The following is a 13,474-nucleotide window of genomic DNA, read 5'->3' as shown; positions in this document are numbered from 1 at the left end:
GTTCTATTTAAGAAGAAACAGTCACTTGCCTTTTTATTTTATTCTATTTTTTACCTTAAACCTCATGATAATGATTTTAACTGTAAGATAATAACATTTTGAAGCCAACCAGTGGTGTGGTAGTTAAGGCTCTGGACTCCCAAATGACTGACAGCGGTTCAAGCCCTGAACCCAGGGGTTTGAAAATCATGCCAGGCATATGTATGTGCATGCCCAAAGTCCAGAGAGGAGAATGAAGGAAAAAGGACTGTGGTGTGGCCATCTTCCTGGGGAACGATCTCTCATGTCCCCTCTCTCTCTATCTCTCTTCAGCAAGTGCATGTGCCCTATGGCAAAAACAAACAAACAAACAAACAAAACAAAACAAATAAAACCACAAAAACCCTAAAAAAACCTAATCTTTTATTCTAACCCACAATTACTTTGTTTTTTAAAAAGAATCCTGTATGAGGCCGACAGGTGGCATGGTGGTTAAGGACACTGGACTTTCACATGGCTGACCACAATTTGAGTCCCGGATTTGGCAGCTTACTTTCTCACTTTCCCTCTTGCTCTCACTCTCGCTCTGTCCCTCTCTGGTCAAAATAAAATAAATAAATAAATAAATAAAGTTAGACAAAATAATTCCTAAAAAAAAGGAATTCTGTAAAAGGTGACTCTTTTTGAAATGTAATATAAGGGAGGCCACTTACTACTAGCCTAAAGTTGGCCCTTCAGTGCATCCCATCTCCCAGATAGCATCATGATCAGGATTCCAAAGACTAAATGTTTGATGAGTGCAGATGTTTCAGAACAAATAATCAAGATATAAAATAAGACTAAATTTAATTAAAACACATGATTCAATTCCATACATGTTTAATGAGTACCTATAATAAGGAGCGTGTAGAGAATTCAGAAGAACTTGCCTTATCCTAACATGGACAAACACACTCAAGAATTTAAAGCTGCTTATCACTCATCAGTCAGAAAGCATCTGAACTTGGGAGTATACTTTGTGAAAATGGCATGTTTTCCCTGCTTCAGCACAATCCTAGCTGTCACAAACAAAGGCAAGGAAGAAGCTCCAAATCCTTAAGTATAAGGCTGATCAAATTTCGACTGATGAATTCAATGTTTTCCAAAACGAGTGGATGAATGATAAGTACATCAGAATAAAGCTGATTCTAATTTTACTAACCTCTAAACTAAGTAATTTGCACAAACACCTGGCAACCCTATTCTGTTTATCAGCAAGGATTCAATACTGAGATTTATAGCTAGCCTCTAATGCCAGAGTCTCCGAATTTTTACAGAATATTATCAAGATCAATTTGCTAGTATGTTGTGAACTGTTATCATAATCAGAATTAAATAATCTCATCCAAATAAATTGGAGATAGTACAACTGCTAATTAGCAGAGCTGGTTTTATAAAAATGTTTATTGTCTTACTCATAAATGCATGCTGTCTGGCAATTCGTAAGAGGGTTCTTTATGATTAGGAGACAATTAGCAAGGGTTTGCTAAAAGGTGTGCTGCTCAAAAGGTGGCAGAGGCTCACTTGTGTGATAAACAAAAGCATTATATTTTCTTCTCTTCTCCACATCACCAATATTGCTAGAAAAATATCTATAGGGTGTTCAACTTAAAAGAGTGAACAGAGCATCTCTAAGCATCTGATACCAATAGCCCCCTGAGAGCAAGAAGCATAAGAGGATACTTTTGAATATAAGGCTTTTCAAACAATTGCTTTAAGTTGAACTCTGTGGAGCAAGCGGACTGTACTTGCAATTGTATGGATGCCGTTGTTAATTCAATTAGCTTAGAAATAAACCATAGCTTTTGCCACTCATTGCTACAATTAACCATGGATTGTTGGCTTCTATTCAAGAGACCACAGAGCAAAGTTTCCCAATAGTGGATAATCCAAAAGCCAACTGTATTTGGTTTGGAATGCATAATTTTTGTTTTGGGTAAGATTTATTATTCTCCTAATAATGCCTTTATAAATGTATAAAATAAGGCCTTTATTTTTCAGGCATCCAGATATAAGGTTTTATATAAGAGATCTAGGGTTATATAAAAACACAGTAGGAAGCTGCACCAGGTGGAAAAGTTTTCACAAATAATTTGCCACATTTGGCAAAGGGCCTAGAGGATCTCAAGAATTGGGTAAAACCTAAAATCTATGGACATGGCCTGCTAAATACATTAACAAAAGGGTTTCTTTGACTCCTTACAAATATACCTTAGTCAACAGTTGCTCTTTATTCTGAGTGCTCTATTTTCTTCTTCTTAAAAAAAAAAATGCTCAGAAGACACTGTAGGTAAGCTTGGTATTCAAACCTCTACTGGTTTCAGAGAATGCCAGGGAATTAGACTCGCTTTGTGTCTCTCCCTTTAGATGGAACTGGGCCAATCTTATAGAATCACCCAATCACACTCTTTTGACTCCTTACAAATATACCTTAGTCAACAGTTGCTCTTTATTCTGAGTGCTCTATTTTCTTCTTCTTAAAAAAAAAAATGCTCAGAAGACACTGTAGGTAAGCTTGGTATTCAAACCTCTACTGGTTTCAGAGAATGCCAGGGAATTAGACTCGCTTTGTGTCTCTCCCTTTAGATGGAACTGGGCCAATCTTATAGAATCACCCAATCACGCTCTTTCTCATTAGCATTTACAGGAAGTGGGAGAGTCACTTGACTGCATCTGGATAGAAAACCTGGCCAAGAAGGAATTGGCAAAGTTCAGTAGAGAGAAGCTTGGCACTTCAAAACCCTTGAGGCTCTGGGCTCCCATGTTGACATCCTAAAAGTTACTGATCCCCCTCAATTTATCACTCAGTCTTTAATCTCTGCTCAGACACACTCATATTTTTATGTATATTGCATTCCTCTTGCCTAACTACTCTGTAAACTTAATTACACACTTAATTAATCTCTGGCACTCAATCCCATATTCTAAAACCTCCACATCCTCCTACGTCCATCAAGCAGGCAGCTCACTGACCTTGAAGCTTTTGTTAAATACTCATGAGCCTGGAGGACCCAAGCTCATGAGTATTTATACTTAGAGCAGCCTGGTTGAGGAGCTGCCTCCTGCCCGGCCACTACGCCTCAGTAACACCTGAGACAGGTGCAGCTGCTCTCCATTTCTACATGACACAGATTACAGAGTGACTTTTGGGTTGTATGTAATAATAGTGGACTCCAGAAACATGGACTCACAGTGAGCCAGTTTAATTTGGTTAAAGGAGATTATGGGAGCTTGGATATCTCTGCCAGAGGGCTTTTAGAATAAAATTGAATATAATCATAATTCCTAGAGTCAAGGGTATTGGTTTTCATGATCGCTCAGACCACCTTCGGGTCTGGGTTCAATGAAACAAAAGCCTGATTCTTGTGCCATATTTCCTCTTTAAGCATCTAAAATAATAAAATCATGTATTATTTTAAAGTAGAAAGCAAAAATAAAAAATAATTCCCAATGAATTGAAGAAGAGACAAGATAAAATTGTTACCATGCTTATTCACATTCATATTACGGTATAAAATATATCGACTCTTCCACCAAGTGGCAGAAGCTGCCAACATCCACTTGGGTTATTCAATTATTTGCTTAAGGTTACCGCATGGGCAGTAGGAAGAGATTATTCAAACAGGAACTTAGAAACATTGACGACACAAAGATTACTCATGTTCTAATATTGTTACAACTAAATGGAATTTCTGGAAGTTGTGGAGCATTTTACTGAGCCTCACAAAGATGACAGAAAATAGCTCCATGATTGAAAATATTATTTTGCTGTGGAGCCTTTTCCATTCCATTTTTATTAATGGTATATGGCCCATATGGTCATTTGCTGCAATTCTCAGCTGTTAGTTCTGTATTTTCCAAAGGCATAACAAATGGAATTCTTTAAAAAGATGCCAGGAAAGAATTTAAAGTTATGCTTTTTTTTATGAAGCAAAATCCAGTAAGGCTATTGGAGGGCAGGGTTCTCAGAGAGACAAGGGAAGGTTAGACTGAGGACAGTAAGGACTCGTCTGTTAGGTCAGGCTTATTTAGATAGATGATAGGTCTTCACAAATGGGATCTCTCCTTTTTAAAAAATGAAAATTTCCTAATGTTCTCAGTTAGGTATTAATGTGTTACTCTTGGACTGGGGCTTGAGATAGGGTCGAAACAGGGACCAATTAATACAACTGCAAGGATGGCTTGAGGAGCTAACAAGGAAAGGAAACAGAGAATGTATCCACAGGACAGGTAGAAGCAGTGGGAGGGGACAACTTAGGGGAATGAGTGGGGCATTAAGATCAGAAAAGATTCTCAGAAAGGGCTGGAAATTCCAGAATTGCCAAAGTCAACTGGTATGCCCAGAGAAAACGAAAGAGGTGACAAGAAACAAGATTTTTTCAAGTGGAGATTCACTTGGACAGGGCAGAGATAGCACTTGGGAACACCATGTGATGCAGGAAGGCGGCCAGAGTTCCTTTGGGTCAATGACAGCTGCTACAGGGCAGGGGATGGGCTACATGAGGGACACAGTGACAACAGACATCAAGCTAAGACTACATGCTCACTTCCCTCTTGTGTGGGGTAACCGAACACAATTACTAAAGAGAAAAGGGAAATTCTTCAAAGGCAGCACCATCTTTACCATTACACAGAGAGAGGGGATAAAAACCTACAGTGCAGTTTTGGGTATGGGAGAGAGCTGTTTAGATTATCAAGAAGTTATATATCATCCATTCACTTGTAATGTCTTCCTTCCAGTGGATCATAGATCTGCTACCGCTATGAACATAAGCCAAGGTTATATTGGCCCAGCCTTTGCTTGTTTGCTTGGCCTCCATGACATATCCAACTGTAAAGGCCAAGTTGGTCCTTCCTCTGTCTCATCTTCAGCATCTCTCTGCCTCTCTCAGTCACTGTGCTCTAGGCCAGGGCTCTCCTGGGCCACGGCATTGTTCTTCTGACTTGCTTTGTTGTTTTCTAAGTCCTTTCTGCTCTGGGTTCAACTTATACCATAACACCTGATTTTCTGAAGCTGGAGGCATGGTGCCCATCACTTAACAGGGGTGTTGGTGAATGTGTACTGAGCAGGCACATGTACAGCATGCAGTGCACAGCCTGTCTCTCTATCTGAAAGCTTCTGGGACAGGGATGGTTGGCTGCTGTTTAACTAATCCGCCACAAATCCAATTATCTAACCTTATTAGTCACATCAACAAGGGCTTAAATTGCCTCCACTTTTATAGCAGATGTGCAAACCTAATGGAGTGAGGGGAAGACATTAGGGTTTTCTGTTTTTACAAAACTTTAGTGTTTTGAACATATAATGGAGCTTACATATTAAAAATTGCTGTCTTTCAGATCAGTTAATATGCTACTGTTCACAAAGTATGTTTGATGCCTGGATTATGTTATGTTCTTGCAACTGGAATGGAAAGAGGACCTACTGGATTCAGAAGAAAACCTTGCTGCCTTATTCAAGATTAAATTATATCAAACCATTATTGGAATTTCAAAAGCTTGTGTTATGAATGAACTTTTTAAAAAGTTGCCCAAAGTTACAGCTCCTATACTCTTCAGCCACAGAGAGGGCATTTCATTAGAATGGTCTTTCATATACATTTCTCCAAGAGTCTGTTTGTTTTTACTTTTGCAAGAAAGAGCAGCAACCCTCCTTAGAATAGTCATATTTTTGCCCTTGTTCTGCCTGTCCAGACTCCATGCATTGAATGGACTCGTGGTGGTAGGATGGGTGGCACAGAGTGATCTATTCAGGTGTGAAGCCCTTCTTGTGGCCTGCGACACTCTTCCCAGGGCTGTAGGCAGCTTGCCTGCACATGCTCTGGACTAGTCTTCAAAGGTAGAGAGGGGTTCTACAAAGGTCTGTGAACTAGGATTCTCTAGTGCTAATGGAAGTCACCTGTGAGGGGTCATATTGTGCAGGGACCAGTAATCAAGGGTAGAGGTAATCTGATCCATCAGGGAGGAGCTAGAAAGCATGTGGAATAGGAGGCCTCTATATGTACAAAACCATGTAATAAGGAGACCCATAGAGAAGGAAACAATGAAGAAGCAGCAGGCTTGGGAAAAAAGGTAATTCTGACATTTTTACCTTAGAGAATGGGGTAGGCCAATCTAACAGGAAAGAGAATCAGTCTTTTCCCAATTCATAAGAATAGATTTAATACAGAAGAGAGATTTTTTTTTTTACAAAAACAATATTAGTTGTCCTGTTTTTTAAAAAGTCTTTGGTGTATGCTATCCCTTGTATGCAAAGGTATAAGCAGATAACATGTATGAAAACCCCCTTCTAGCTTTCTTGCCAGCAATGACCACACAGGCATGTATGCATGTGCCTGGTGTGTTGTAGGTTGACCCCTGATCAGAACTGTGGTCTTTCACGTGGCTCCTGCACTGTGGAGTGCCACTCTACCACCCGTGCCACTGCTGCTGTGCCTATGCTTTTATTTTTATACATCCAAGCAAGGCATGTTTTATGCTGGTGAAATTGTTTGTAGTTTATGAGATGGAGATGGAATTAAATGTGCATAACTACTTCATGGTTATTACTCAAAAACAGTTTAGTTTTCAGAAAAGATGTCTCCTGAACAGATTCTGAAGCAGTCAATGGGGGTTGTGTCTTTAAAATGGAAGCAAAAATTGTGTGGCTCTCATTAATTTCATACCATTTACCAGCAAACCTGGGGCTCCTGCAAATTGGAGAAAATGAAGTGCTTCCTTAGAAGACTGTTGTAAGAACATTTAAAGTGACAGTAAGACAACAAAGAGATAGGGAAAAAACATGTGAGGAAAAAGGAGAACAACTCAGAAACCAAATTCTCATTCGTCTTTATTCCAAATGCCATTGACCTTATTTTGACTCAAAGACTGCTTAAAAAATGACAGATAGTATAATGTTTTAAAGGATGTTGATCTTCAGTTTTCTGTGACAGTGACATTTATCTATATAAATACATTTCTCCTGTCTGCCTGATTCTTTAATAGCAATTTTTCACATACACATAAAAAAAAAATCCTTCTTTAGGCTTGATTCCTATAAAATTCAAAAAGAAAGTCAGATGAATTTTCTGCCTAGGAAAAAGCACTTTAAATTATAATTTGTACTTTCAATGAGTTGTCAGTGAAACTGGGACCATGATTTAGTGTCAGCAGCAATGGAGGCTGGTCAAATCTATGGCGATAATATCAAACAATTTGGCAATAATGTCAAAAGTTAAAAAATATTTTAAATTGGTAATTGTGTTTTTGGAAATGTATACTAGAGAAACTTTCAAAATAAACTCACACTATATGCATGAAATGTGTTCTCTGCACAATTATTCATAGCACTGAAAATCTGTAAACAACTTAAATGTTGTTATAGAGGATGGATAAGTAAAATATAGTAGAATGATTTATGAAATGTTGTATCATCAATATAATCATGGCTATGATATAATGATCAAAGAAAATCTCTTTGATATATTGTCAAAAAGAACATGACAAACATAACGAGAGAACAAAAAAAAAATCTAGACAAAATGTTTACAACATTATAATACATATGTATAATGACTGATAGCAAACCAACCACACAAAACAGCTGTCCTTTTAAATATCCATTCTCTTTCATTTTATTTTTTAAAAAAAGTATGGAGACTTTTATTTCCCGTGTGGAAATAAAAAAAGAAAACAAAGAAATGAAAGAAGGGAGAAAGAAAAACAAGAAGAAAGGGAGCTCAGGAGGAGCAAGACAGTCTGGGTGGTGGAGCAGTGGTGGTAAACCAGCGGGAGTCCCCTGAGCATGCACATGTGCCTACCTGTGATCCAGGTCAGCTGAGAATGGGGGTGGGTTATGAAGTGGGGGCCCTATTTTTTCTCTTTTTTTTGAGAGATTTTCGCTATAGGGTGCGTGTGCTCACCAGACAGACAGAGACAGACAGAGAGACAGAAAGCAAGAAATCACCCCACAGGGGGGATGGTCACGCCGCAATCCCTTCTCCTCCATTCTCTTCTTGGGATCTTGGGCATGCACGCACACGCGCCCGGCATGAGTTTTAAGCCACCAGGTCCAGGAAGCGAACCATGGTCAACTACGTGGGAGTCCAGTGACATAGCCATTATGCTAACTGCTGGTTCCCAGAAGTGGGGGCCCTATTGGAGGTACCTCTCCTCCTCCTCTCAGAGAAAATAAAAAGTAAATATTAAAATGAATAAGAAATAAACAGAGAGAGGGGAAAAAGAAGGGAGGAAAGAGGCATGAAAACACTATACTCAGCCCTGTCCAACTGACATTATATTGAGGAAAATAAAATAAAACTCTCTACTGTCTATCACTGGAATGGTACCAAAATAACAATCACAAATCATCTAATAAAAGCTGCATAGTAGTGGACCAAAGTGCAAAAAACAATGCTGTCTCAGCCAGGTGCTAAGATCCTATGCAGTGAGTTTTAGAGCACAACTGTGGGCATGTGGAAGTTTAAAAGCAATGACTCCACTACTAATCAGACTCCACTCATTTCACATGTGCTTCCCTCAGGCTTCAAGGGCCAACCCTAGGAGAAATGGCCATGCCCAGGTTGTATATGCAGCATGGGGCCCCAATGGTCCTTCAGATACTGAGGACTCAGTTCTATAGGCTGTCCCTGTGCTCTACCAAGGCCCAGATCAAGGTTGAGACTCTAGCCTTGCAACAGAGCAAGAGCAACATACATGTTTTATGGTGTCAGGCACTGTACTTTACAGGTCCGATCTTATTTCAGTTTCACAACACTCCTTTCTGGTAGATTCTATGTTATACCATGGTACAACCCTGAATTGGAGATAAAGATAATGAGTGATTTGCTCATGACCCACATAGTATGGCTGACTAAACCTGGGAATCAGTCTCCCTGACTTTAGCATCTACCCCCAATCAGTATGAAGTTCTTTGTGTTTTGCATTTTTCTTTTCTGTTCTAGAAAACAGCAACAATTTTTTTTTTCACAGATACTGCCTTCCAGTGACAATGAGGACAACTAACCAATGAAAATCTATAAACTGTTCCAAGCGCCCTTAAATGATAAAGAACATTAGATCTTTAAATATTAGCTCTCACTGAAATCATACTACCTTGATTGATGCCACTTTGAGTTCCTTCAGTATAGGAACTTTTCTCAAATATTTATCAAACACTTAGTATATTCACTTACTTTAATTACTACAACGTTTTTTAAATGCAGCTTTAAATTTAGAAGCTTTTCTACCATTTGGACTCCTCCCATGCTTCCTACAAAGCTTTATGGCTAAACCATTAGCACACAAAGGAGAAAGTCATTGGGTGTGCACGTATGTGCATGCAGCACATATACATGCAAACATGTGTCCCAACCCACGAAGGCATATAAACTACTTGTTTTCATGAGATCCAGGGAAGGAGATTTTATTACTTCTGAAGCACGAGTTATTCAGTTTGTCCTTCATGTCGCTACAGTATGCTTTGAGAACTTTATATACACTTCCTTTCAGGAAATTTCATCAGTTTCGCTGGACAGGTAAAAGACAGACACACACTTAAAAGAATAAAAACAGGGACTTTAGTTTTGAAAATAATAACTCTTCACTAAGCAGCCAGTCTACAAGAATACAATGAGTAACCTTTGATTAAATACTCTAGAAGTACACACATCAAGGACGGAGAGAAAGAGACTTTTATCCTGGGTTTAAAGTAAAAGTAAATCCTGATACAAATAAGTAAGTCAAAGCTAAAAACTGAGAACAATCCTCCCTAAAGATGAGCATAAAGGATGTTAAGCTCTTCAATAAGGAAAATCATAGCCTTTTCCTCTCTTAAGCTCTGGGAAATTATGTTTTCCATGTTTGACACTTTTAACTCTAGAATTATCTGTAAGGCTCTTTCAAGGTTTTCAGGCATGTCTGCCTCCCTCCCTTTCTCCACTGTCCTTACCATTTGGAAGCTTCGGGTCGAATGGAATTCACACTGCATCATATCAAAGAAGATGGGGATGGTGGCTTTGCGCAGTTCTGTCTCAGGGATTAATGTCATTTCTAATATCGGGCCGACCATTTCTGGAATGAACTTTATCTTGTGTTGACCTTAGAATAAAGAAATGTATTATTCAGAAGTAAAAAAAGGATTCTGAAGTCAGCTTAAATGGACAAAACAAAACAACACAGATCATTGTGACTTTGGATAGGAGGACCTTGGAAATATGCATCCATTTCTCATCCGTAGGCAATGATATTGAACATTTTTGGCCTTAAGTATAAGAAATAGATTGTATTTCAATTATTAAGTGAGGTTTTTCAAAAGTTGATCCAATATAGGGCACATAGTCATGACTTGTCCATTCTAGAAGGTAAATGCTGTTTCACAAATAGATCATTATACCACATAGTAAGGATACAGACAGCTAACCGATTCCGAGTTGTGTGCAGGTTCAGCATTTAACTTTGTGGACAATGACAAGAACAGGTTGGTAAAGAGAGACAGACCAGATAGTCTCTTGCATGCTTTCCTAGCTCCAACATCTTATGGTGAGTCTACCCACACTTTTGCATCTATAAATAATACAAAATTATTTCTATAACATTACAAACAACTATAATCAAATAAATGAGAGCACAGGCATCAGAGTTATGAAACCGTAAATGAGGAACAATTTTATTTGTTTGGTTACTGTTTTATAGGAAAATGCTTACTTAAAAAAACTATTTTATTAATCTTATCCCATTTTGTCCAGATGGTTTATAAATAAAGCAGAAAAATGTTTCTTAAAAGCATTTTTTTAAACGATCAACATTGTCATTACAAATAACAATGAATATTACAGTATTACCTAAGAGTTAGTAAGCATTCAGTATATGACAAGCTTAGCAGAAAGGATCCTCTGACTGAATTCTCATGATAACCTTGTGAGATAACCTTCTTAACTCAGTTTTACAAAAGAGGAAACTAGGCCATTCCCAAGTTCAAGCTGATCCACAGAAATGGAGGATCAGGATTTTAACTGGGGTTTGAGATTCTGATACCTCAGAAGTGACCCTCTCGTCACTGATTTCTTCCCCGCTTGTCACAGCGTCTTTCCATGGCACTCAGATCCCACTGCCTCTAATAATAGAAATGGCGTGTGCTGTCCACACCACTCCCTCATTTGTCTGCTGTAATTATAAGACAAATGCAAAGGGTAGTGACTATTATTTTATCCAGCACTGCTGGAATAATACAATTCTATAATAAAGCCCCCAGAGGTAGAAACTGGCTTCCTGTAAGCATCAAGACATTTTTTTTTTCTTTTCCATTTAATTGTTTTTGTTTAAAATATTGGGATTGTGCCTTTCTGACCCTCTGTCTTTGGCTTACAGAGTAGCTAGGAATTGCCACTGGAAAATGTGACAAATGAACAGAAAGACACCACCAACAGCAGGACTAGACACAGTGGTCAGCACCTCCCTCCCGCCAGTTGGCAGTTTTGCTACCATTGTACCCCATCCCAACAGAGGCCCCACTCCCTTTGGGTGTGATATTTCTTAACTCCTGAGGACAAGGGGTGACATGGGTAAACCTATACAGAACTCATAGTGAAAAAGGAAGGTCTGAGTGAAGGGAAAAAGAGGGAAGCTGCGGCAACCACCAAGTTTATTTCACTACCTGGATGCTGTGGAATGAAGTTACGGGAAGATTTATTTCCCAAAGAGGAGGTGGTAGCTTTATTTAAGATGATGAAATTAAATTTAGAAGCAAGTTCTATCATGAAAGTGGTCTTTTAGGATCTTACCCTCTTGCTGGGACCAGCAGTTAGCATAATGGCTATGTCGCTGGACTCCCATGTAGTCGACCGCAGTTCGCATCCCGGACCCAGTGGCTTAAAACTCATGCCGGGCGTGTGTGCGTGTGTGCCCAAGATCCCGAGAGGAGAAGGGAGGAGAAGGGATTGTGGCGTGGCCATCACCCCTGAGGGGTGATTTCTCGCTTTCTGTCTCTCTGTCTCTGTCTGTCTGGTGAGCGCAAGTGCCCTATAGCAAAAAAAAATAAAAAGAAAACAAAAAACAAAACAAACAAACAAACAAAAAAACCTCTCCAAAAAACAAAGAGAAAAGAATCTTACCCTCTTGCTTTCATTTCTGAAATCTTGATTTAGTTTCACTTCACACCACTAAAACTAACATAATTTCATTTCCAACATAAAACAGAAAAATACACAAGAAATTAAATGCTTAAATGAATTATTTGCAGCATTTTGTTATTAATATCAGTTATTTATCCAGAGTTAATTCATCTTACTAGGAGCTATCCCTTATCCAAAAATGCTTGAAAATTCAGAAATATTTCAGATTTTGGATTATTGAAGATTCTGGAATATTTGTGTGCACATAGTAAGACCCAAGTCTAAATATACAATTTATTTATGTTTCATATATAATCTTAAATGTATAGTCTGAAGGTAATGTTATACTTTTTTTTTTTTTGCATTGACTGTGAGGTCAGAGTTGGAATTTTCCACTTAATTTATCCTGTCATTGTTCAAAAAGTTTTGGGTTTTTGAACATTTTAGACTTTTATAGATTGAGGATGCTCAATTTGTAATATTTTTACCCAATCAACAAATGGAATGGATATTCCAAAGAATTTAGTTTTCTTTACAACTCAGCTACTATAGATTTTTATAAAGAGAATCATTACACGAGTTTATATTATAAATAATTACACTCAAACAAAATCTCTAATCCTTATCACTAGCCTAAAAAATATTTTTGAGTGGATACACACACAATGTAACCTTTGATGAGAAATCTGAATATAATTAAAATCTTATTTTCAACATTTGCTAAATCATTGATATTTTGACTAAGGCTACAATAGTGCAACTCTCATCATTCCCCCAAATGCTTAATGTTTCTGAAAGGCACATCAGTGCTGCAAAGCATTCTCTTGAAAATGCTATTACGTTCACTCTCTCAGGTGACACTTTCCTTGTATTATGCCTAAAAAATGTCAGAGCCAATGTTTCAGAAAACAGATGATAGTGACAGCGAGTTGTTCATCAACCACAATTTCAGTGTCATAAAGTTCTGTCTGTCACCACCAGTTTTTATTGGGCCAAGTAGGAAGGAACATTAAGGCAGTAACAAGTGGTTATTGATGCAGGGATTGGAAAAATAAGGTAAAAACAGCGGTTTCTTAACCTTTGATCATTACTCTTCTCATTAGAAACACTGGTCTGGAGTTGGAGCCCCACGTTCTAGGGACAGTGATATCCCTGAGCATTTAACCTTCACAAAACAATGGTCCCCAAGATGAAGCAGGGCTGGGTGGGGAATATTCTCTGGCAATCATTTTTTATTTTTGACATTTGCATTATGGATTGCCCCTGGAGCATATCTCATTCCAATTTAATGATGAACTCAGGGTTGAAATCAATGAGGATCAAGGAGACTCCTACAGTGTAATCTTCGAGAAGAAAGCATACAAAAC

At 38.3% G+C, this 13,474-nt stretch overlaps 1 protein-coding gene across 1 annotated transcript in view; it reads right to left on the bottom strand.

The window, feature by feature from the left end:
* DOCK1 (dedicator of cytokinesis 1) overlaps positions 1 to 13,474 on the bottom strand; it is a 597,377-nt gene that overhangs the window by 88,993 nt on the left and 494,910 nt on the right. The window contains exon 42 of the mRNA XM_014587219.2: positions 9,947 to 10,095. Within this exon, the coding sequence (XP_014442705.1) occupies positions 9,947 to 10,095 (149 nt within the window). The remainder of the gene's footprint in view (positions 1 to 9,946; positions 10,096 to 13,474) is intronic.

The sequence above is a fragment of the Tupaia chinensis genome, unplaced genomic scaffold (assembly GCF_000334495.1).
Source record: "Tupaia chinensis unplaced genomic scaffold, TupChi_1.0 Scaffold000197_1, whole genome shotgun sequence".
Lineage (NCBI taxonomy): Eukaryota > Metazoa > Chordata > Mammalia > Scandentia > Tupaiidae > Tupaia > Tupaia belangeri.
This window is presented reverse-complemented; position numbering and strand designations above follow the sequence as displayed.